Source organism: Notolepis coatsorum (assembly GCF_963971535.1).
Source record: "Notolepis coatsorum genome assembly, chromosome: 11".
Taxonomy (NCBI): Eukaryota; Metazoa; Chordata; class Actinopteri; order Aulopiformes; family Paralepididae; genus Notolepis; species Notolepis coatsorum.
This window is the reverse complement of record NC_140175.1, coordinates 31096680-31123933: the sequence shown is the minus strand read 5'-3', so window position 1 is coordinate 31123933 and position 27254 is coordinate 31096680. Positions and strand designations below refer to the sequence as shown.

At 43.1% G+C, this 27254-nt stretch overlaps 1 protein-coding gene across 2 annotated transcripts in view; it reads left to right on the top strand.

Moving 5' to 3' along the window:
* The window catches only part of wdr7 (WD repeat domain 7), a 344639-nt gene that overhangs the window by 81103 nt on the left and 236282 nt on the right, over nucleotides 1–27254 (top strand). For both annotated transcript variants that reach the window (XM_084325436.1, XM_084325435.1), the window contains 2 exons: nucleotides 6612–6905; nucleotides 18180–18376. In XM_084325436.1, coding sequence (XP_084181562.1) covers nucleotides 6612–6905; nucleotides 18180–18376 — 491 coding nt within the window. The remainder of the gene's footprint in view (nucleotides 1–6611; nucleotides 6906–18179; nucleotides 18377–27254) is intronic.

The following is a 27254-nucleotide window of genomic DNA, read 5'->3' as shown; positions in this document are numbered from 1 at the left end:
ATGCGCATCCGAGCAATTTTTTTTTACATGTTCGGGGGAAAATATATACGCAAAATTCTATTTATTTGTTTATTCTGATTCCCATTAGTCGTTACAGAGGTGACAGATTATTTACTACACACTATCTATTACTGTGTGTATATGTATATATATATATATATATATATATATTAGGGATGCTCGATATTGGCTTTTTTACCGATACCGATATTCCGATATTGTCCATCTCTTAATTTCGATACTGATACCGATACCGATATCAACCGATACCGATATATGCAGGGTTTCCCCCCAAAAAAACGGAATAATTTCAGGTAACTAATAATTTCACTGGATGCATTCAAAAGGCTTTCTAAATGTAAGCATTATCTGTGCAAAATATGATAATTAAAAAAGTAAAAATTAACATTACATATCTCTTGTTGTTGAATTAAACCAACATGCATACTTTTGACAATAAATAAAATAAGAATTGGTTCTTACTTGCTTGCATGGGTAAATAAAGGTTAAATAAATGTAAAAAAAAAAAAAAAAAAAAAAAGTTTTAAGGATACCGATATTTTCCGATATCACATTTTACTGCCGATATCGGCCGATAATATCGGTCGGCCGATAATATCGGACATCCCTAATATATATATATATATTCAGATTCAGACAACTTTATTGATCCCTGTGGGGCAATTCATATTTGCAGCTTCACCAACAAGCAACAAAGACAAACAAACAACAAAACATCTCAACAACAGCACGGAAAATAAAAAGAGAAACACTCCATGTGATACAATCCAGCAATAAAAGTAAAAGTAAAAACAGACAACCAAGTGCAAAAGGCTACTTAAAATGACTACTGTCTGTGTTTAAAAGTCTGATAGCCGAGGGGACAAAAGATTTGGCGTAGCGGTTGGTCCTACTTGGTGGGACGTCATAACGGCGGCCAGAAGGCAACAGTGAAAACCGCTGAGACAGAGCATGGAGAGGTTGGTTTGTGATGCTCGTCCCCTTCTTGACCACCTGGTCCGTCCAGAGAGAACATAGGTCTCTCTGTTTTACTCCAATTATTTTGGAGCACACTTTCACAATATACTGTAGGCTGTTCCTATCTTTAATAGACAGGCCACTGAACCAGCAGATAAAAGATACTTAATTAACCTCTTAACTGGCGCCCCCAAAAGTGGCAATTCTTTTACTTGAACTTGGGGACTGCATACTTTTTTTGCATACCAAAATACTATACTTTATACTTATAGCACATGCATGAGCCTGGTCTCTTTTGAAAGATAACATTCTGAAGTGTCTGATGCAATAAGGAGAATACACCTTTAGTGCTAATGAAATAGAGTAACATAGGTCTGAACTTGAGTTGTAGAAAAACTTGTTACTCATGTTTTTCTGTAGTAGTTGCAATATCCAAAAGTATATTTCCCAGAAAATGTGTATGGCTGATAAAACTGGGTCCATAGCCTGAAGTCTTGTGTAGTACATGTCCAAATTTAATAAAAATCCGTTCAGAAATGAGTGATTAGGAGCGATTTTGGTAAAAAGAGAGAAAAAGAAAGGTTCTGCAGAAAACCATTTCCTCACTGACTCCAATGCATTCGGCGAAGATTTCTTTTCCTCAAGTTTCAAGTTCAAGTTTCTTTAATAGTTGTCATACAGAAGTACAGAATACTTTTGTACAAAATGCTTCTTACTGTTGCGCTCCAGAGACTGTGCAAGACAAGATAAGTATGAAATAAAAACATAGTAAAATTAGAAGTAAAAAAAAAAGAGGTCACAGTGTTCAGTTTAGACATATGTACAATGTTCGATGCAGAATAGACGTAGTTACCATACAATATACAATACTGTGCAGTGTACTAATATGCAATACTATATAGTGCAAGGCAGAAATGGAGAAATGGGACGAGGTGCAATTTAGGTACAATTCACAGTAGGTGTACGAGTTGTAGTGCAAATCCTTTATCAATAAATATAAAGTGTAAGTGTGTTTGTGTGATCTAAAGTGTGGAGAGTGGGTGCTGCAGTGTGTTGTTTGTTTGAGTGAGTGTGTGCGTGTGGGTGTGTGTGCTGTGTGCATTTGATGGTTGTTGCATAGTGATTATTGTTCGTTTAGCGATTATTGTTCGTTTAAACGTGTCACTCTTTGTAGTCTGCTACGGTCTTGTGCAGTGCTATTCCCAAACCAGGAGGTGATGTTGCCGGTCAGGATGCTCTCTATTGTACATGAGTAGAAGTTCCTAAGGATCTTCTGACTGACTTGGAACTTCCTTAGGCGCCTGAGGAAGTAGAGGCGTTGTCGTGCCTTCTTCACAACACTGTCAATGTGTGTGGTCCATGTCAAGTCCTCGGATATGTGGGCTCCGAGGTACTTGAAACTGTTCACTCTCTCAACCGGTGCCCCGTCGATGCTGAGGGGGCTGTAGTCCTTGACCCCCGACCTCCTGAAGTCCACAATCATCTCTTTTGTTTTGCTGACGTTCAGGGAGAGGCAGTTCCCCTGACACCACTGTGACAGGTTCTCTACCTCTTCCAGGTAGGCCCTTTCGTCGTTGGCAGAGATCAGGCCCACCACTACTGTGTCATCAGCAAATTTGATGATGGTGTTGTTGTTCCGCTGTGCTACGCAGTCATGTGTGTACAGGGAGTAGAGGAGGGGGCTCAGAACACAGCCCTGGGGGGCCCCTATGTTGAGCGTGATGGATGAGGAGGTGCAGTTGCCGGCTCTTACCACCTGGGGTCTGCCCGTCAGGAAGTCCAAGACCCACTGGCACAGGTCATAGTTCAAGCCCAGGTCCCTGAGCTTGGCTATGAGTTTGGAGGGGACTATGGTATTGAATGCTGAGCTGTAGTCGATGAACAGCATTCTCACATAGTTCCCCTGCCTCTTGTCCAGGTGTGATGCTGCTGTGTGCAGCACATGGGCTATGGCGTCCTCCGTGGACCTGTTGGGGCGATATGCAAATTGCAGAGGGTCCAGGTTGATGGGGAGGGAGGAACAGATGTAGCCCTTCACTAGCTTCTCAAAGCACTTCATGGCTATGGAGGTGAGGGCTACAGGGCGGTAGTCGTTGAGGCAAGCGGGCGTAGATTTTTTGGGTACAGGGATGATGGTGGACTTCTTCAGACAGGTGGGGATGACAGCCTGTTCCAAGGACAGGTTGAAGATGTCAGTGAATACCGGGGCCAGTTGGTCGGCACAGACTTTTAGGACGCGGCCGGGGATGCCGTCCGGTCCTGCTGCCTTCCTGATATTCACTTTTTTAAAGATCCGTCTCACCTCATGCTCTGTTACCCTGAACACTGAGTCTCCATCAGCAGACCCCCCCCCACCCCCCCATTGCCGTGGTTTGTAGGCTGGTGTTGTTATTCACAGCCTCAAACCTTGCATAGAAGGAATTGAGATCATTTGCTAAGGAGATGTCACTGTTCAGTTTGAGGGGGGTGCCTTTGTAGTCTGTCATTGTTCTGAGGCCCTGCCACATGCCTCTAGAGTCAGCCTGTTCAAACTGAAGTTCAACTTTATCCCTGTAACGCCGTTTTGCCTCTATTACTGCTCTCCTGACGTTGTATCTTGCCATCTTGTGTTCTTCCATGTTGCCTGTCACCAGCCCGGTGTTGTATGCTGATGTGCGCACTTTCAGAGCCTCACGGACGGATTTGTCTACCCAGGGCTTTTGATTTGGGTAGATTTTAATTTTGGTGGAGGGGATTGTTTCTTCTACCCGAGTACAGACATAGTCAATCACCGTTTCGGTGTATTCGTTAATATTGGCTGTGTTATCACGGAATACACTCCAGTCTGTGCATTCCAGTACAGCTTGGAGTGACTCCTCTGACGTCACGGCCCAACGCTTAACCTCTCGCGAGACCACCGGCGTTCGCTTGAGACTTTGTTTGTACTTTGGCAAAAGAAATATTGCGGCGTGATCGCTTTTACCGAAAGGACTAAGAGCCTGTGACTTGTACCCATTCTTAAATTGCGAGTATACATGGTCTAATATGTTCTCGCCTCTGGTGGGACAGGTCACATGCTGATAGAAATTCGGCAACACCTTTTTAAGACGCGCGCTGTTGAAATCACCCAAAACCAAAATGGCAGCGTCAACATTAGCTGTCTGGAGTTTGTTTACCTCGTCGTGAAGTTTTGAAAGTGCGACCCGAGTGTTCGCGTGTGGTGGAATGTACACTCCGATGAGGATGATGGACGTTAACTCTCTTGGGAGGAAGAAGGGTCGACATTTTATCGTGATAAACTCCAGGTCTGGGGAGCAGTGGTTAGACAGTTCCTTTGTGTTGCCTAAATCGCACCACTCCTTGTTTATCATGAAGGCAATGCCACCTCCTTTCTTCTTTAATGACTCTTCTGCCATCCGGTCCTTGCGGAGAACGAAGAAGTGGTCTGCCGGTTCTATTGCGTGATTCGGGACATCTGGACTCAGCCAAGTTTCTGTGAAACAGAGGACGTTACAATCCCGAATGTCCCTCTGGAATTGGATCCGTGCTCTGATGTCATCCAGTTTATTTCCTATCGATTGCACATTGGCCAACAATATGCTGGGCAATGTGGTTCTGTGTCGTTTGGACCTCAGTCTGTTTCTGACCCCGGCTCTCTTTCCACGTCTTCGCGGCGGCTTCTCCTGGTCTTGGCCATAACAAAGGATCTCGGCGGGCCATTTCTGCTGTTCAGCGATCCGATCCAGAGAGCAATCCAAACGGTAAGTTTTCCTTAATCTAATGTCAATGATTGACTGACGCTCATACACATATAATGCACCAACAGTTGGTGCAAATAAAACTCCTAATACTATAAAAATTAACAAAAGAAAGCACAGTCTCGACGGAGCGATCAGAAAGGCAGCCATCAGTGCAGCGCCAGTTCAGTTCCTGTTTGCACTTGTGACTTTTCACCTAGATCCCTGATTCGCTCATCCCCACGTGGGGCAGCATTGGAAAGCCACACTCATTGGTTACAACCCTGTCCAATAATTTTCGAGATCGCCAAATGATTGACGCAGCTAGGATGTCGGGAGTGGCAAAAAAAGATATAAAAAAAGGAGTATGTCATGTACTTCGGCGCATGCCTCGCATATCGACATGTAACTCGAGAACCGCTGAACGGATTTTGGCAATCGACAGGCAACAAATAGGGCTTTAATTAGGGGAGATGAAGCATAGCGATAAACACATAGTCATAGCATCAAATTAGTATTTAGATAAACCACAGAAAAAATCACGTTATAAAAATAAGGCGTTTCTAAGAAAAAACTATTTGTAATGTCCATTTATGTAGCATTTATGAACATGTGCACCGCCATTTTGTTGCTGACATCACGGTGTTGGTTTGGTGTATACACTGCTGATTAGCTGCATAGTAAACATGGACTGTCGGGTCAGTCAAATGTTGCCTACCAAACAACGGGACCGCGGTGGTTCTTTTTGTATTGCTCCTGGCTGTTCAAACTAATTTTACCGTGTGAAAGAAAAAGAAAAAAAATCTAACCCTAACTAACCATACTGTCATGCACTTGTCCTAATAAACTAACATACACTGTAGCACTCAACACTTTGATGAACATTGTTACTCAACTGATAGAGTTGTCCCCTTCCTGATGACTTGTCGTACAGAACTTGCAAGTCGCTTTGGATAAAAGCGTCAGCTAAATGACTAAATGTAAATGTAAAATGTAAATGAAAGAGAGAGGAAAGTTGGTTAATTTCCGCAAACTACCAGTTAAAAAAAACAGTGTTGTTGGCTCAGGCTGGCTGCACTCAGGCGGCGCGATCAGCCTGTTGGACAGGGAATGAAGATCTCCAGCGAACACTTCATTGCCTCGGATTATGTTGTTGGGGGTGGGAGGTTTGTCCAGAAGACCACTAATCAGCTGAAGCCTGATGCGGTTCCCTCGGTCTTCAACAGACAGACCGGCGCACCGGGCGCAGGCAGTTCAGCGTCGGGAGCATTTAGCCTGCTGGCTACCTAGCTCCAGTTCAACCAGCCGAGCGACGGGACCATTTAGCCTGCTGGCGAAAACGGGGAAATTATATTTGATTTTTCAAACAAAAGCAGGATTTCACATTTTATTATAGGACCCTGTCTTACACAAGGTACACAACAAACAAACTAGGATCACATTGTTCACTGCTTCATCTCCAGCACACCCGAGCTGCTAGATGTCGCCAAAGTGGTGCATCGCACCGGTGGGCAAATCATCCTTAAAACGTTCCAGGGCCGGGTCGGTGCCAGTTAAGACTGAGTTTAACAGTGTTTTTTATTCTATAATGAGCTGCTGTGTTCAACCTAAAACAGAAAAAAACAGTGATTGCCTGAAAATGTATAAAGCCACAGTATACAACTGAACATATAATAACTTGTTGACAAATTTAACAGTTTGAACAGATGAACACGAGAGTCTGAATCCTTTTCTTTTGATGATCCTCCTCACAGCTGTTGCTTCCCTGTTACGGCTGTGCTACAAATCACTCATCTCTCTCATCACTTGTGTTCTTTCTCTCAAAAAAAAAGAAAAAAATCAAATCAAAGCATTTGTCTTTAATGTTTCTCTCGCCCCTTCGCTTCTCCTACCGTCTCCTCCTCCCCCTGCCGCCAGGTGAAAGAGACCATGAAGGAGACCATCAAAGAGCACCTCCTGGATGAGGACGAGGAGGAGGAGGAGGAGATGAGGAGGCGCGAGGAGAAGTCCAAGTCTCTCAGCCTCCTGGAGTACAACCTGACCATGGACACCGCTAAGCTCTTCATGTCCTGCCTCCACGCCTGGGGCCTCAACGGGCCCCTGGACGAGGTGTGTCTGAGCCGCCTGGGCATGCTGAAGCCCCACTGCCCCATCTCCTTCGGCCTGATCTCCAGAGGGGGCCACATGTCTCTCATGCTGCCCACCTTCAAGGTACGGAACTCGCCTTTAAGCCATTGTAAGGAAAAGTCTAATAAAACAGTGAGTCAACTTGGAGTTCCTGGGGCGGTCAGGTGGCGTAGCGGAGATTGTGCTCGTCACCAATGCAAGAGGCTGCGGTCTCGACTCCCGGAGAGTCAGCATTGCCTTGACTTGGGCTGATCGCTATACTAACTCGTTTGGCTGAGTTAGGGGGAGGGAAGCCGTGGGTGGGTCCTGGGCGTTGTGGACAGCGACCCCTACAGTTCGGTCGGGGCGCCTGCACAGCGAGGGTAGGATCTGGAGAGAGGTAGTGTGACCTTCCACACGTTACACTCTCCCGGTGAGAATCTGCGGCCGGCTGGCTGCACATGTGTCGGAGGAAAGCATGTGACAGTCTCCGGCCTCCCGGACCAACAGTAGGGGGGGGGGGGGGGGGGGTGCGCGCGCAACAACCAGGAAGGGGGTTGGGAATTGGCATAACGACTAACAGTGGGATGGGAGAAAAATCGGAAAAAGGAGGGGGGAAAAAGATAATAAAAAATATATATATAAAAAATTGGAGTTCCTATAGTCGCAAGCTCGGGTATGATTTATCAACCCCCAGTTCAAGCCACTCGCATCGTGTCATTGTTATTAGCTGTTGAGTACATTTGTAAGTATAATTGGTCTTTGTGTGTTCATGCGAGACTAATTGTAAAAATTCAATTCAATAATTTATTCTCAAAGACAATTGAGGTCACCCTCATTTTCAATGTCGTCGAGACTTTACAGACATTTTAATGCACACATTTCTACAATATAACAATAATGAATGACTATATATAGTACTTTTCACACATGGACCGCAGTCCAGAGTGCCCCACAGCAATTAGTATAAAATGAACACATAGGCATAAAATCAGCACACAATTGACGGAATAAAAAACAATGCATAAATTGCAGACATAAGAATAGGTATAAAAGACAATAAAAGTAGTGCAATGTAAACGTGCAGACAAAAAAAGAATAGCCAAAAACGTTTAGCGTGTGAGCATCCATGTTTTTCCGACTTTGTAGCTTGAACACACATAGGTCAGAGATGATGCGTTTCCTGTTTCCAACGTCCCGCCTCCTACATGAACACGGCGTTAATCATGATTGTGCTGCTTTCAAGAGTGAAAATATTGTTGTGATGTCATATGGAATGTCAAGGGCGGCTAACATGTTTGTAACTGTTTATGTTCAAGTTTCGAGTTTGTTTTTATTTGTCACATATAAAGTACATTACAGTGAAATGCTTGGTTCTGTATGAGCCCCTGAGAATGTGGTCCATACAGTAAAACATTTTTAAAAGAGGAATAAGTCCCAACACTATACAAATATACAATGTACAATATACAAACTAAAGTACAACCTAAGTACAATGAAGTAAAAATGCAGACAATGAGGTACAAAAATGCAAACTTTTAAACATTTCAAAATGTGGTATGGATATAGTGCATTTAAAAAGAAATATCAAATATGGTGTAGTGTTAAAAGTGTCTAAAGTGAGTGTTAAGGTGAGTGTTTGTTTAAAGTGGGTGTGTGCATGTGGATCTGTGTGCAATGAGTGTAGATGGCTGGGTTGATGTTACACATACTGTAGTCATTGAGCATCCTGATGGCCTGGGGATAGAAGCTCCTGTACTGGCCATGAGACTCCGGTAGCGCTTGCCTGACCGCAGCAGTTCAAAGAGGCAGTTGTTTGGGTGACTAGAGTCTTTGACTATTCTCTTAGCCTGGGCCCTGCAACGCTTGGTGTAAATGTCCTGGAGAGTGGGAAGCCCACCTCCTACTGTGCATTCGGCTGATCGAGCCACTCTCTGTAGTCTGCTGCGGTCATGTGCGCTACTATTACTATTCCCAAACCAGGAGGTGATGTTACCAGTTAGGATGCTCTCTATTGTGCATGAGTAGAAGTTCTTAAGGATCTTCTGACTCACTCTGAACTTCCTCAGGCGCATAAGGAAGTAGAGGCGCTGCCCTGCCTTCTTCACTACACTGTATGTGTGTGGTCCATGTCAAGTCCTCGGATATGTGGACTCCGAGGTACTTGAAAGTTGAAACCGTTCACTCTCTCGACCCGTGCCCAGCAGATGCTGAGGGGGCTGTAGTCCCTAGCCCCCGGCCTCCTCAGAAATAAAAAAAAATATTTGATCATGAATATAAGTGCTTTCACTCGCAAGTACATGGGCAAACATATTAGAAGTAGAAATACCATTAAAATTCAAAGTGATGTATTTGGGGAAAATAGATATTCTTAACATATTAAGGGTGGCAGCCAAAAAAGCTCTCACAAGGAAGTCCATGAGTCAGATGGTGCTGATGGAGGGATAACGGATGGACGGGATCCATGAGGACTATGTGATGGAAAGATTGATGTATGCATTGAGACTACATAGGGAGAGTTTTGAGGAGATGGTGGCAGTGAGGCCTATGAGGTCAGACTTTACTTTAGTTTGGATGGAAAAGAATGGCGAATGCACTTTTTTTTGTTATTTTTATTTATTTTGTTTTCTTTTTCATATGTGTTGTTTTTGTTTGTTTGTTCTGGAAAAATGGTTTCACTAATAACAGTCGTTCCCAAACCAAATAAATTATACATCCGGAATTTTTTTATTGATATATATATATACCGGTATATATTTTTTTATTTTATATTTATCGATTCTTCCAAATGGCATATCGTCTCAGCTTTAGACCTAATGTACCTCTTTCCAGATACTGTGTTGAGCGCTAGTGAAATTTTTTTTCCCCAAAATGACAAAATGGCGCCGCACTGTCCGGCAGCCTCTCTGTGTGCTCCGTCGAGACTGTGCTTAATTTTGTTAATTTTTATAGTTTTAAGAGTTTTTGATGTACCAACTGTTGGTGCATTTAGTTTAGGTTTAGGTTTACTTTATTTGGTCAAGGGGGACAGTGTACATTAATAAAACATTTTACAGATGTAAATGCACCCAATTTTAGCCAAAAGGCTAATTTCCATTGGCAGTCCCCCTGCCAGAAGGTACAGGCTAAAATCCTGTGTAAAAAAAGGGTTAGCAATAAAAACGGAATAAAATCAAGATAAATAACATTAGAATAAAAACACAACAAAAGCACATAGACATAGTAGGGATACAGGTCACAATACAGTCATGGACACAAGGACAGAGCACATCATGACATATTAAGAGACCCAAAAAAGGGAGGTAGGGACCGCACTCTGAATATCGTTGGTTTTTATTTTCAAAGGACACAAAACGTTTTCGGCCATCCGGCCTTCATCAGTGTGTAAATGACAACTGTGACAAACATAACTTAAGTAGGCTGTACTTGACACCAGGTGGGAACAATCGGCAATCAGTTAACAGTTAACAGGCTAGGTTGACGTCATGATTGGTAGCAGGGCTAGATTGACAAGTAGAATACATAATATCACAATATCACAATATCACATAAATGTGTATGATGGTAATATATGAAAACACCAAATTGATACATATTACAATATTTACAGACCTGTATGGAAATAAAAAAAGGCAGTACATTGGAGTGCATCAGGTTGTTAAACCGTTCATTAAACAGTGTACTAGTTTTTCTCTCTCATACAGTAGATAACTTAGGGTAGCATCTATAGGAATGGAGCCAAAATTGGACTCTTCATTCATCCCAGATGGAATACATCGATTTGAGCCGATGTCAATACAATATATAATTTAATTTACAACTCTGTATGTATGCCTTTTTTTATTTCCATACAGGTCTGTAAATATTGTAATACGTATCAATTTGGTGTTTTCATATATTACCATCATACACATTTATGTGATATTGTGATATTGTGATATTATGTATTCTACTTGTCAATCTAGCCCTGCTACCAATCATGACGTCAACCTAGCCTGTTAACTGTTAACTGATTGCCGATTGTTCCCACCTGGTGTCAAGTACAGCCTACTTAAGTTATGTTTGTCACAGTTGTCATTTACACACTGATGAAGGCCGGATGGCCGAAAACGTTTTGTGTCCTTTGAAAATAAAAACCAACGATATTCAGAGTGCGGTCCCTACCTCCCTTTTTTGCATAATTAATATTGGACTACGCACCTGTCTGAGCGCAGTGGTTACCCTTTTCTACCATAATTGCTCATTTTTGCCACTTGCTGCCGACCAGAATGTCTGCTTTCGAAGAAATCAACAAACTTACCGACGTAAGAGCGAAATCCTTTACATTCGCCCCGGGGGACATTGACGATATCCTCGTCCCCGGTGACAACATGACCAGTGATACTCAACCAGTGGGGTTGAACACCAACGAGATGAAGTTCAACCTTCTCCATGCCCACAAAAAAGAAGCTCGACTGGAGTCTCATGCAAAGACATTGAGCGAATACTACCGGGCCGGTAAGATCCCCAGAGGCCTGAGGGTACATCTGGAGCCGACCATCGGGAGAGAGAACGAAGATTTTTGCCAAAAATGGTGTGAGATACTCAACCACTGCTCAAAAGACCTGATGTTACTTATCATCAGACACACCAAAGATGAGCTACCCGCAGTGAAATCATCAATCGAACGACAGTCTGAGGAAACCAAGGCCGCCTGCAGCACAGCCGACTACGAAGCCCTTATCCAAGACATCGGGGCCCAGATGACCAAATATAAACAGGAGATACTGGAGATGAAACTCTCCAAATTCAGAAGGGATACCACCGACTACAAGAACGACCGCGTCTACCCATGGCTGACGCGCGGACCGCGACCCCGCCCCACGAAAACCCATCCACCCAGCGACTGGTCAGATACCTCTGGCAGCGAGCGATCCCAGGGACAGGCGCCACAACAACGCAGTTTTTTCGGGCGGAGACAGCCCGGACCCCCGACAAGATCCTCGCAGAGACTACGCGACAGAGAACAGGAAGATCCACACGACATGTGGCCCGCACCCGGCGGGGAAAGAGGGGCAAGGGGAGGGAGAGGGAGGAATTGGGGCCAACGCAGGTGGTGAGACCACCACCCGAAAACCTCATCTTCAACCTCTCTTCTCACGTTCTCACTGACACTGAGAAACAGGTATTGACCAAGGGACTATCGTTTGTTCCAACACCATTAATTGATTCGTTTACTATAAAAAAAGAAATGTTCCGTTTTTTCAGAAATGTTAAACTGAAAGCTTTTTTTGCTAATTCTGAATCCAATGTCTTACCAGATCCCAGTGTTAAAGTGTTCAGACCCAAAAGTACTTTTAACCCTATGGTCAACAATCACTCTATTAATGCTTTTTGTAGACTGGTAGAGGATGAAGTTGAAAATCAGTTTGTGGAAAGCGAACAAATGATTAATAGCAAGAGAAAAAACTTCTCTCAAACCGAAAGAAAGGCTGCAGACCAACTAGCCAAGAATAGAAATATCACCATTAAGGCTTGTGACAAAGGCGGTGGAATCTCTATAATGGATACGCCTAGATACAGTGAAAAAATCAAGGAGATGTTAACTGACACCAAATATTATAAGAGAATTTTACTGAATCCCAGGAATAACTACAACCTAGAATTGAAACAGATAATCAAAAGAGCTGAAGAAAATAAATGGGTCACTGCAAAAGAAGCAAAATTCCTGGTGGACGAGTTCCCTATCACACCTGTCATCTATGGTTTAGCCAAGGTGCACAAATGCCCAAACGACCCTCCACTCCGACCTATAATATCGGGGAGAGGGTCACTCACAGAGAATGCCTCCAAGTTTGTAGACTACCACATCCAACCACTGGTTTGGAAACTTCCCTCGTATATAAAAGATACCTCTGATTTTCTATCTAAACTAGATTTAGTCAGAAATATTGGTGACAGTGATATCCTTGTAACCCTAGACGTTACTTCGCTATATTCCAACATTAACCACAACCTTGGTCTAGAAGCTTTGAACCATTTCCTAAGGAAACACCCAGACCAAACGCCCCCACATGAATTTATCATGGAACTGATGAAATTTACATTGAATAGAAATGTATTTATGTTTGAAAATACCTATTACCAACAGGAATATGGGTCTGCTATGGGATCCCCATCCGCATGCGCCTATGCGTGTTTATTTATGGGTAAGTTCGAGGAGGACTTCATTTACAACAATGTGTTATATGGACCCCATATCAAATATTTTGTTCGATTTATCGATGATGTTTTCATGGTCTGGTCAGGAAACGAAATAGAGCTGTCATCCTTTTTGTCATATTTGAACTCTTGTGTAGAATCCATCACCTTTAGTATGGAAAAGAGCCGAGAATCCATTCACTTCCTAGATGTTAAACTAACTAAAATTAATAACCTAATTGCCACAACTATCTACAGAAAACCAACGGATAAAAATAATCTCCTACAGTTTTCTAGTCACCACCCAGTGCCTTTAAAGAAAAGCTTGCCTGTAAGTCAACTATACAGACTCAAACGTATCTGTAGCTCTCAGGAGGAGTTCCACTCCGAAAGTGAAAATATGTTGGGACGTTTTGATGAAAAGGGCTACCCAAAGCAGTGTCTTAACTCTGCCATGGCCACAGTAAACCAAATCGAAAGAAAATAACTATTCCGAAAGAAAGAAAGAAACAGAACACCAGGCACCATTAATTATGTCCTTACTTATGATCCATTTAGTTACGTTATAAAGTCCACAGTCATGAAACACTGGCATATTCTAGCATCGGATAGAACGTTAAATGATCGCTTCCAACACCCTCCACGTTTTACACATAAAAGAGCCACAAACCTGAAGGACCGCCTTGTCAGAGCGGACTCGTATTCAAAGCCAGAACCTTTTATTCATGGAAGCTTCCCATGTAGATCATGCACATCTTGCAGCCACATGATCAAAACAAACACATTTCACGACTCCCACACCGGGAAGGATTACAAGATCAGATCGCTAATAACATGTAATTCCACACACATAATTTACCTATTATTCTGCCCATGTAAAAAATACTATATTGGACAGACATCCCGCAAATTAAAAATCAGATTGAACGAACACAGAAGCAATATAAAGCGGACTGACATTAATTCCCCTGTGGCACGACATTTTAACGAAATGGATCATAAAACTAATGACCTCAAGTGCATAGGTCTAGAGATGGTTTTTCTTAATAGAAGAGGTGGCAACCATGAACAACTGCTTTTGCAACGAGAATGTGTATGGATTCATCGGCTCAAATCTATGTATCCAGTTGGGATGAATGAAGAGTTCAATTTGACTCCATTCCTCTAGCTATCATAAGTTATCTACTGTATAAACAAAAAACTAGTACACTGATTAATGAACGGTCTTACAACCTGATACCCCCAATGTACTGTTTTTTGTTCCATACAGAGTTGTAAATTAAATTATATATTGTATTGACATCGGCTCAAATCGATGTATTCCATCTGGGATGAATGAAGAGTCCAATTTTGGCTCCATTCCTATAGATGCTACCCTAAGTTATCTACTGTATGAGAGAGAAAAACTAGTACACTGTTTAATGAACGGTTTAACAACCTGATGCACTCCAATGTACTGCCTTTTTTTATTTCCATACAGGTCTGTAAATATTGTAATATGTATCAATTTGGTGTTTTCATATATTACCATCATACACATTTATGTGATATTGTGATATTGTGATATTATGTATTCTACTTGTCAATCTAGCCCTGCTACCAATCATGACGTCAACCTAGCCTGTTAACTGTTAACTGATTGCCGATTGTTCCCACCTGGTGTCAAGTACAGCCTACTTAAGTTATGTTTGTCACAGTTGTCATTTACACACTGATGAAGGCCGGATGGCCGAAAACGTTTTGTGTCCTTTGAAAATAAAAACCAACGATATTCAGAGTGCGGTCCCTACCTCCCTTTTTTGCATAATTAATATTGGACTACGCACCTGTCTGAGCGCAGTGGTTACCCTTTTCTACCATATTAAGAGACCCAGACATAGACAGACGCACCATATCCACACACACACATACACACACAGACATCTCAGTGTTGACAGTGCTGGTTTTCAATGAGCCATTCCCTAACCCTGCACTTGAATGAATGGTATGATGTGGACACTCTAATTGTTTGATGAATTGAGTTCCATTGGTGAGATTCTCTGTATGAAAAGACGGCCTGGCCAAATACACTTTTTTTTAAAGGGATTGTACAGTCCCCCCTTGCCGCACCTCTAGTGTTCCTGGTTGAGGCAGACTTGAGGTTGATGAAACCGAACATGTCTATATGAGCGTCAGTCACTCATAGACATTGGATTAAGTAACACTTACCAACTGGATTGCTCTCTGGATCGGCTCGCCGACGAACAATGGCCTGCCGAGATCTTGGGTAGAAACGACAAGAAGGGGCGGAGACGGCGATGAAAGAGAGCCGGCGTCCGAGACAGGCTGCGATCCAGGAGACACAAAACGCCATTGCCCAGCATATTGTTGGCCAATGTGCAATCAATCGAAAACAAACTGGATGACATCAGAGCAAGGATTAAATTCCAAAGAGACATTAGGGACTGCAATGTTCTCTGCTTCACCGAGACGTGGTTGACACCGGACGTCCCAAACCGTGCCATTCAACCGGCCGATCACTTTTATTTTATTTTATCTACTTTTTCTCCTCCTTTTTTCTGTGATTTTTCTCCCATCCCAAGCCGGAGGCAACGCTGACAGCCGGATTCGATACCGGTGTCTCTTGCGTTGGTGACGAGCACAATGTCCGCTGCGCCACCCAGCCGCCATGGCCGATCGCTTTTTCATCCACCGCAAAGACTGTACGGAGGAAGATTCCGGCAAAAAGAGTGGAGGTGGAATAGCCTTCATGTTGAATGACAATTGGTGTGATCCAGGCAACGTGAAGGAACTTTCAAACCACTGCTCCCCAAACCTGGAGTATATAGCCATCAAGTGTCGACCATTCTTTCTCCAGAGATAATTAATGTCAGTCATTCTGATCGGAGTGTATATTCCCCCCCACGCAAACACAGGTGAAGCGCTTTCTAAGCTTCACAACGAGGTAAACATACTCCAAACAGCTAATGTTGACGTTGTGGTTGCGGGCGATTTCAACATCGCAAATCTTTAAAAAGTTTTACCAAATTTCTATCAGCATGTGACTTGTCCCACCAGAGGCGAGAACATAATAGACCATTGCTACTCGCAATTTAAGAACGGGTACAAGTTAGCGCATGTTAGCGCATTTGGCAAATCAGATCATGGCGTCTTTTACCGGAGTATAAACAAAGTATCAAGCGTGTTCCTGTAGTAACGCGAGAGGTGAAGCGTTGGTCTGTGGAATCAGAGGACACGCTCCAAGATGCACTCGAGTGCACAGACTGGGACGTGTTCCGCAATAACACGGACAATATTAATGACTACACTGAAACAGTGCTGGACTTTGTTTATACTCTGGTAGAAGAAACAATCCCCTCTACCACAATTAGAGTTTACCCAAACCAAAAGCCCTGGGTAGACAAATCCGTCTGTGAGGCTCTGAAAGCGCGCACCTCAGCTTATAACGCCGGGCTTGTGACAGGCAACATGAATGAACACAAGGCGGCGAGATACAACGTAAGGAGGACAGCTTTGAGAAACTTGTGAAGGGCTACATCTGTTCCTCCCTCCCCATCAACCTGGACCCCCTGCAATTTGCATATCGCCCCAACAGGTCCACGGAGGACGCCATAGCCCATGTGCTGCACACAGCAGCATCACACCTGGACAAGAGGCAGGGGAACTATGTGAGAATGCTATTCATCGACTACAGCTCAGCATTCAATACCATAGTCCCCTCCAAACTCATAGCCAAGCTCAGCGACTTGGGCTTGAACTATGACCTCTGCCAGTGGGTCTTGGACTTCCTGACGGGTAGACCCCAGGTGGTGAGAGCAGGCAACTGCACCTCCTCATCCATCACCCTCAACATAGTGCATAGGGCTGTGTTCTGAGTCCCCTCCTCTACTCGCTGTACACACACGACTGTGTGGCACAGCGGAACAACAACACAATCATCAAATTTGCTGACGCCACAGTAGTGGTGGGCCTGATCTCTGCAAACGATGAGGGCCTACCTGGAAGAGGTAGAGGATCTGGCGCGGTGGTGTCAGGAGAACTGCCTCTCCCTGAACGTCAGCAAAACAAAATAGATGATTGTGGACTTTAGGAGGTCGGGGGTCAGGGACTACAGCCCCCTCAGCATCGAAGGGGCACCGGTCGAGAGAGTGAACAGTTTTAAGTATCTCGGAGTCCACATATCCGAGGACTTGACATGGACCACACACATTGACAGTGTAGTGAAGAAGGCACGGCAACACCTCTACTTCCTTAGGCGCCTAAGGAAGTTCAAAGTGAGTCAGAAGATCCTTAAGAACTTCTACTCATGCACAATAGAGAGCATCCTGACTGGCAATATCACCTCCTGGTTTGGGAATAGCACCGCACAAGACCGTAGCAGACTACAGATAGTCGCCCGTTCAGCCGAACGCACAATTGGAGGTGGGCTTCCCACTCTCCAAGACATTTACAACAAGTGTTGCAGGGGTAAGGCTAAGAGAATAATCAAAGACTCTAGCCACCCAAACAACTTCCTCTTTGAACTGCTGCTGTCAGGCAAGCGATACCGGAGTCTCATGGCAAGCACAGAGAGACTCAGAAGGAGCTTCTATCCCCAGGCCATCAGGATGCTCAACGACAATAACACTATGTAACAAACCATCAAATACACTCACAGCACACACATCCACACGTACACACTCACTTTAAATAAAAAAAAAACTCACTGTAGCACCCACTTTACCCACTTTAGACACTTTAACACACTATATTTATTGGTAAAGAGATTTGCACTACAACTCATACCTCATTGCACCTTACCCTAAGTTGTACCTCATCCCATTTCTGCATTGTACTGTATATTGTATTGTAACTGTTACAAATTTGTTCTACTCTGTATTGTATATATGTATATTGAACACTTTTGTTTACACTTGTTTACGTACTTTTTACTTTCTTTTTTATACTATTTTATTCTATTTTATCTAGCACACTCTCAGGAGCAAAACAGGAAAAAGCATTTCATATAAAAGTATTCTGTATTTTTGTATAACTAATAAAGAAACTTGAACTAATGGGCAGTGGAATTAGAAAAGCAGTGAGCTAACAGACTTGCTGCCTAGACATATGAAGTGAATAGCTAACAGCATGATGCATTGTGTCAAATGATGCAAGACCTTCTCCCTTTCTGTTTTCTCTTTATCTCTTTCCATCTCCCAGGAGTCTTTGCTGCGTCAGTTGTCCCTGGCCACAGGCACGAAGTTGACTCTGACTGACATCGTCGGTAAAGGGACCTATCGCGTGTCCAGAGCTGTCACCACCCAGCACCTCCTCTCTGTCATCTCATTGGCTAACACCCTGATGGGCATGACCAACGCTACGTTTGTTGGTGAACACATGAAGAAGGCTCCACTCAGGTAAGGAGTGCATTTACACATTATTATGTGAACTTAAAAACTGGCACACACGCATACATTTATCTCTCCCTCCCTTGCTCATGTGCACATTCTCACTTGCTTGTTAACTTGCTTGAACACACACACATACACACACACGCACACGCACACACACACACACACACATTTGAACACGCTCAACTCATCTAGATTAATATGGCACAACCACTACTGATCCTATATCCCACATTCCAACAGACGCCAAACAACACAATAAAATAATTAGTATACTATTTTATAGATAGATAAGTGTCTTGTGTGAACCGGTATATGTGCGAGAATGAACGTGTACTTCCGTGTGTATGTGTGTGTGTGTGTGTGTGAATGAATGATGTTGTGCTTGTGTGAGTGAATTAATGTGTGTGTTTGTGTGTGTATGTTGGTATCCCATATGTAGTATTGACCTATGTCGTTTGATCAATAATGTCTGACTCTTCTCATACTCTGTCTACCTGCGGTATTGTTTACCTTGGCCCATAGAGGCTACCGGACTGACTTCCAAAATAACTTTACCCTTGTTGTGAGGACATGGGACTAGCAAACTGAATGTACAACCCTGACTCTAGGGTTACACGTTTAATGGTTAGATGGTTTTAGAATGAATGTTAGACAATGGAATGTCCTCATAAGTAGAGATGTTCCGATACCATTTTTCCCTTTCCGATCCGATTCCGATACCTAAGCTTTGGGTATCAGCCGATACCGATATTTATCCGATACCAGTGCATAAAAAAAAAATAAAAAAAAAAATTATATAAATTATACTTTTTTTTTTTTTTTTTCAGATACTGTTATACTGTTTTTTAGTAATAACTAGAACGTATGGTATTTATTCAACAACAGGTGATTGTATAGATTTGTATTAGTATCATTAATCAATGAGTATGGGCTGCAGCACTGCAGATATACCCTACTCCAATGATCCACACGGACATTAAACGGTGTTGCACTCGCTACTCAGTGGCTCTGCAGATATACCCTATTCAGTCTGTAAGCTAGTGGCAGATAGAACGTTCATGTTGTGGTTTTTGATGCAAAATAAATATTCAACATTCTCTTTTGAAACTCCACCTCAGACTCTTATCCTTTGGCACTTGCTGTACTTTGCTTGCAGGTCTGCAGCCATTATTGCTGGATTATGTGAATAGCACCAACTTTAGACACGGTAACGTTATCAAGCTAAGCTAACTGACCTAGCTCGCCTTCCCGCAGTGACATTAAGATAACGTTAGTAATAGTCAGCTAACGCTAGTCCGTAGCTACTTAACTTAAATACAATTCACCGTGGGTGCATTATTGTTGATAGACGGTCACGGACAGTGTTAGGTCCTGGAGAAAGGACAGGCGATCATCTGATTTGATCTAACGTTAAAAGCGGATGTTGTTCCAACTAGCTATCTTTCCAGCTAATGCTATCATAACACCAGCCAAACACATCCCGATTCCCGTCCGAGCTCCCCGTCACACCGCACTGTCGGGGACAATGGAATTTAAGAAAGTGTATCTGCTGTTAAAATGACACAGCATCACACTTTAAAACATGTTCATTTTATAATCCTCACTCTCCGCAGGACTCGGCAGGAGATAAATTACATCATGGGATCGGAGGCTAGAATTTACGTGTACTCGCCGATACCGATACTAGCATTTTAGGCAGTATCGGCGGCATTTCCGATACCGGTATCGGTATCGGAACAACTCTACTCATAAGAATAGTAGAGCTATACACACGCACACACACACACACACACACATACACATACACATACACACATACACACATACACACACATACACACATACACACACATACACACACACACACACAGGGCCCATGTACATTAGTTGGTAATGACCCAAGCAGGGGAGTGTAGGTTTAACATCCTCCATCTAGCCCTCATCCCTCATCCCTGCCTCCTTCCATATATCTAGCCCTCATTACATTCAGACTTCCTCCCCCCCCCCCCCCCCCCCCTCCCTTCATTCACTAATCCATACATCCCTCCAATCATCCCTCTCTCTCATCTTCCCACCCATCCCTGGTGCTCTTTCCCTTCTTTTCCCCACCCCCTGTCTATACATCCATCCATCCATCCATCCATCCATCCATCCACCCAGTACTCTCACTCTTCCTCCAGGCTCCAGAAATCAGGGGCCTCTCTCCTCCTCCCAAGTACCCAAGGATAGGTGGCTGTAGGTGGGGCTGATTAAAGCTCAGAGTTGGGGGGCCTGGGGCTCACTATTGACCTGTTGTTGAGTCAGCCAGCTATAGGGACTATATCTGCTATTTACACAATGAGAGGGAGAGAGGGGGAGAGAAAGAGAGAGAAAGACACACACACACACACACACACACACACACACACACACACACACACACACACACACACACACACACACACACACACACACACACACAGAGTGGTAGAGGCAAGAGTGAGAGAGATCCTAGATTGATCCATCCATCCATTTTTCATCCCCTCTACCTCTATGTTCATCCATCCTTCTCTCCTTCCCTTTTCCCTCCTCCCCCGCTACCTTTATCCCTCTCTCTCTCTCTACCTCTATCCTTCCCTCAGAGAAAAGAGACGGGCGGGAGTTAGTTTTAGAGCGGGAGAGAAAGGGGGGAAGAAAGAGAGGCAGAGAGCGGAGGGGTGCCGGATCGATTGTTTTTGGCTGTGAATGATTCAACGCAGGCAGCTGCGGGCTCGGCGGTGGAATAACAACAATGACCATTTCATGAACCTCTGTGCCCATAACGACACGACCACTGTTGTGTCTGGAGTACAGGCCTCTACTGTGAACGCCAAGCGGAGGGAGGGAGGGAGGGAGGGAGGGAGGAGAGAGAGATGGAGTGGGAAAGAAAGGAGAGGATGGGGGATAGAGAAAAATATGGGGAGAGAGAGATGAAAAGAGCGGTAGGGGGGGGGGGGCGAGGGAGAGATGTGGTTCCAAAGCGGTGGTGAATATTTGAAGGTGTTTGTCTTCTGCCTTTTTCATGTGGCCATCTCGGATTCATGACACTAGACCAGGTATCTTCCTCTCCTCTCGGAGTTGGAAAGAGGCGCTCCTGAACTTTGAGGCAAACTACTTCAGACGCTACAGAACTGCAAGTACCTCTGTGCCTTGTGAGTCTCCTTCCTAGGGGAGATGGAGAAAAGAGATCTTAAGTTTCTGGTCTCGCCGCGGTAGCTTCCTGAGGTACACCTCGCATGGCTACCATACATTTCTGATATTGTTGTCGTGGAGGTTGAGTGTTGTATTATGTTTGGACATGCGCAGGAGACCAAATGATGCCGTTACTCTGGTTTCAGCTCATAGATTGTTAAAGATCCCTCTTGATTCGTGTTATTTTTTGTGGTATTTCAGTGTTAAACACGTCGACGACTGCAGCTTAGAATGTACCAGCCAAATGCCCAATTCAAGAATGTCTGTATTGCGTATACAATAGATTACACAAACTACTTCTTTCAATGCTCCTATTCCATTTTTATCATTTCATATTTTAGGAACATTTAAAAAAATAATACTGCCATGTTATCATATAACGCCCACAGATTACTGATTATTGACAAGTAGTTGTAAATATGACGACGAGAGATCGGAGAGACTGAATTAATTGATATCCAATTCACTGTGAAGCGGCCTGAGATACCTGACAAACGGAACAAACGATACAAGAGAGGTTAGTTTCACCCGAATTTAGTCATTATGCCAATTCCCTTCCTGGTCGTTGCGCGCATTGCCCCACTGTCTGCCTAGGGAGGGTGTAGAACTACCACATGCCTCCTCCGTTACATGGAGTCGTCAGCCGCTTCTTTTCACCTGACGGCGAGGAGTTTCACTGGGGGTACCTAACACGTTCAACAGTGGCTCAGGAGGCAGAGTGGTCGTCTGGTAATCGGAAGATTCCCAGTTCGATTCCCGGGGCAGCGTGTCTAAGTGTCCTTGAGCAAGACACTTAACCCCTAACTGCTCTCGATGAGCAGGTTGGCACCTTTCTGCCATCGGTGTGAATGTGAGAAACTAAATTGTAAAGCGCTTTGGATAAAAGCTGTTATATAAATGCACCATTTATGGTGAATTCTGTCACATCGGTCTGGATGTGTTCTGTTTCACGCTGTGGATGTCTCTCTTCATACAGACGGAATCAAAGTCCCAGACCTCTACAAGGACTTGTCTCTTATCCACACAAACGGGAGAGCTGAACTGAATATACTCCCGTTTCCATCGGATCGTCTCACTAAATAAGACCCCACTTCCACCGGGCGTTAAACTGCCAATGCAGATTTAAAGGTGTATTCTAGATTGTATCTAGATAGGACCCAGATACATTGCAAATGCACCCCGAAGAGGGATAGGATTTTCCTTAACCACGCGTGGATGTAATTGGGAAAGATCGCCTTCCAATACCTCTTAGGTGGATTTGCACCTGTGTTTAAATTTGGCTCGGCGCTCCATCTAGACACAATCTAGATGTGTCTTTTATCTCCATTGGCATTTTAATGCCAGGTGTAAATGGAACCTCAATGATCCTATCCACATTGCCGGACGGCTAAATGGTGGCCTCTCCTGGCTAATGAATTAGTCTTCTCTTCTCTTCTCTTCTCTTTACACTCCATTTTGCCTCTCTTTCTCCTTTCTGCTCTCCTTTCCCCCTTTCTTCTCTCAGCCCCTCCCACCTCCTTTCCTCGCCTTTCTTCCCCTCCGCTCCTCTTTCAGATCTTTCCATCTCCTCTTACCACTCTCTCCTCTCCTCTCTTCTGTCCCTCCTGTTCTCTTCTCTCATACCCTCCACTCTCAGGCTGCCTTGCCATCCATCCATCCACCCACCCTCTCCCTTCTATCTCCCCTCTTGTCTGTTCTTATACTACTGCCTTCAATTCTTCATCCTCACCTCATTTACTTAAAAATAAATAAATAAATAAAAACACATACAGATGTAATGACTAGCCACAGGGAATCCACAGATAAAAGTTTCCGAAAATGTGCTTTCAGAGTTTCAAATGGAGCCGATGCGATTGTAAAGAATCGGGTAATTACAGGAAATGTAGTGGAATTAACTGCAGGTAACCTAGTGGAATTAACTGCAGGTAACCTAGTATAATTAACTACAGGTAACCTAGTATAATTAACTGCAGGTAACCTAGTGGAATTAACTACAGGTAACCTAGTATAATTAACTACAGGTAACCTAGTGGAATTAACTACAGGTAACCTAGTATAATTAACTACAGGTAACCTAGTGGAATTAACTACAGGTAACCTAGTATAATTAACTACAGGTAACCTAGTGGAATTAACTACAGGTAACCTAGTATAATTAACTACAGGTAACCTAGTGGAATTAACTACAGGTAACCTAGTGGAATTAACTACAGGTAACCTAGTATAATTAACTACAGGTAACCTAGTGGAATTAACTACAGGTAACCTAGTGGAATTAACTACATGTAACCTACTATAATTAACTACAGGTAACCTAGTGGAATTAACTACAGGTAACCTAGTGGAATTAACTACAGGTAACCTAGTATAATTAACTACAGGTAACCTAGTATAATTAACTACAGGTAACCTAGTATAATTAATTACAGGTAACCTAGTGGAATTAACTACAGGTAACCCAGTGGAATGAACTACAGGTAACCTAGTGGAAATAACTACAGGTAACCCAGTGGAATTAACTACAGGTAACCTAGTGGAATTAACTACATGTACCTAGTATAATTAACTACAGGTAACCTAATGGAATTAACTACAGGTAACCCAGTGGAATTAACTACAGGTAATCTAGTGGAATTAACTACAGGTAATTTAGTATAATTAACTACAGGTAACCTAGTGGAATTAACTACAGGTAACCTAGTATAATTAACTACAGGTAACCTAGTATAATTAACTACAGGTAATATAGTGGAATTAACTACAGGTAACATAGTATAATTAACTGCAGGTAACCTAGTATAATTAACTCTAGGTAACCTAGTGGAATTAACTCCAGGTAACCTACTAAATACTAGAATTCTCCAGACTTTTTTTTTAATGATGCAGATGCTAATTTAAAACAAAACAAAAAGCCCTCTCCTGTTTCAGATGCTCATCGCTCTCTCTCTACCACTCACTCTCTCATAACTGAACTAAGTTTTCACCTTGCTTGGCCTTCATGCATGGGAGGAAACTAACTTTTTGGCTTACCAGCCAGCTGGCAAGTAGCTGATTTTTTTTACAATAAAAATAAATCGCTAATTGTGATAATTACTTCTTTGTATGTCTTCGTCTAAATTGATTTTCAATCATAGTAATAATCACACCGTGTCTCTACTCTTTAAAATATTTATTAGCATAAAACATTAATAACAGTGTCTCTACTCTTCACAATATTAGCATAAAACATATTAACATGACAGAGGGATCTATTCTGGACTGGGTTGGGCTGAACTGGGCAGTGAAAGATGCTGGGTTGGACTGGGTTGGGCAGTGAAAGAAAAAAACCGAAGTATGTTGTGAAGTGTATAGATAGATGTGAAATGTATAGATGTAGCAGTACTGTCTATCTGTATGTCGTGTATGTCATATGTTATGATGAATTGAAAATGGGGGACCTTGATGTAAACAAGACGAGAGTCTTTCTCTGGTCTGCATCCCCTTAACAATTGTGTGTATTGAGCCGTACTGTATTGTACCCATTCTGCAATCTGTTAATAAAGTTTTCAATCAATCAATCAATCAAGTTAACTTTGAACCTCGGTTGTCAAGCCGCGTCAATGTTGTGTATGCATCTGGGTAGGCATCACAACTGTGTTCACTGTGCCTTTAAGACGGCACGGTGGTCTTGCGACAGGGCTGTGAAATACCGTCAAGCGTTGTGGTAACGTCAGTTGGGTTGGTGTGCTGTTGTGCACTGGTTGAGCATGAAATAAAACGTCTAACCTTACGTCGTAGTCCGGTGCGTTTTTGGAAACATTATAGTCAATATAACAGATACACCTAGCTAACATGGGGCTGGCTGCTTTGAGCACACGCGCACACAGGGCTAACGTTAGCTAGCAAGCAGCTATAGCTAAAACGCTAACTAGAAGCTAACCACTGTATACAGTTCCAATAGACTAACATTACACCTCTGTGATTTAAATGTGTCCTTAGTAACTTATACTCGAGGGTTGTACTAGGGTTGGATGCAGTTCCCTGTTGGTCAGTCTGTCTGTTTTCCATCTTCTGCTGTGTTTTAACGTTATCTGTTTGCGAGTGCTCCCTTGACTGTTGGCCAGTATCACGGAAACTTTTATTAAACATTCTATATGTTCGTGGGTTGGCCAATACTGCAGGAACTTTTATTAAACATTATATATGTTCGTGGGTTGGCCAGTACTGCGGGAACTTTTATTAAACATTAGGCTATGTCCGCGGGTCTTGTGCAGTGCTCTTGTGGCACTGTCAACTAAAGCGATCACTCAGAAGACGCGCACCGTTTGCCAGTGACCGTGATTGCTGAATGTTTTTTTTTGTTTTGTTTACTCGCCAGTGTGGCGAGTGGTCTTCATGAATCACTCGCCAAACATAAAAAATACTCGCATTTGGCGAGTCAAATGGCCTAATTTCCTCCCCTGCCTTCATGTATCAATATTTCAGTAGTATTAGTGTTTCAGTTTCAAATGATAACATATGATGGAATGTTTGTGCCCAAACTCTAAAAACATAAAGTAATGTCTGTGAATATTGGGTGGAATTATAGTTGAAACATGTTTGGCAAGATATGTCATCGGGATGCTTTACGTACATTTTGCGTGCCTTGCTTAATTGAATGAAACCTGGCTCAATATTGGGTCAAAGGTTAAAAAAAAATTAAATTATTTACCCTGGTCTTTCTTAGCGGACCAGATTTTCAAAACGACTTCCTCTCACAGCCTAAAATGATCCCATGGGATATCGTGTGGGTCCATTTCATAGCCATTTAGAACTGTCTACTGAAAACAATCCTTACGCCGTTGAAACAAACCACCACCCTGCTTTGGGCCCTGCCCGAGGCGCTGAGGACCACTGCCCTAATAACTAACCAAAACCCTGTATATGAAAACAATGACTTTCAAAGGTCTGGATCTGTTTATGTTCCAGTGAATTTTCAAGTCCTGGCCTGGAACTAAAATCTGTCGCCATAAGCAACATTAGCCAAAAGGAGTCTTCTAATGGATTGCCCGGTAGCATTAGCTTATTCAGGGTTCGCACAAGGTCCTTGAAGATTTTTGAGGAAAAAAAAAGTCTAGGCCTGGAATTCCTTGAAAACAGCCAATCTTTTAACAAGGTGCCTTAAAAAGTCATTGGAATTCAAATCAACCATTCACATTGAAAGTTTTGTTCATCCATGATCAAATTGTTCTGCATCAAGAAATTGCATTTTTTTTTATCTAAAGTGTAACTAATTGTCGAAAAGCCATAAATATTGGATCCGATTTTTTCCACACAAAAAAAAAAGCATTTAAAACTGAATTGGATCCTTTTAAATGCCCTTTTTAAAATGAAAAATAGTGCTTGGAAAAGTACTTGAAAGTCATGAAGAGAACACCACTGATGTTGCAGCCGGAGGATGGGATTTAAAAACATGTTCTCCTATATGTCAGAAGACAATATCGACTCTGTAGCAGTGAAACAAAAGATAATGTTGAGGATGTGAGGTTTCTGTAGAAGACTGTAGAGAATATAATAAACGGATCTCATAGTCTGGCTTCGGCCCATACAGCCTTAGTTGCAGTCTATCCAGAATCGTAGAGGAATCGGCTGAATCTGATCTGATCTGCTGGAAACGAACCCTGGCTCTGGTCCAGACATTACTGCTGTTCCT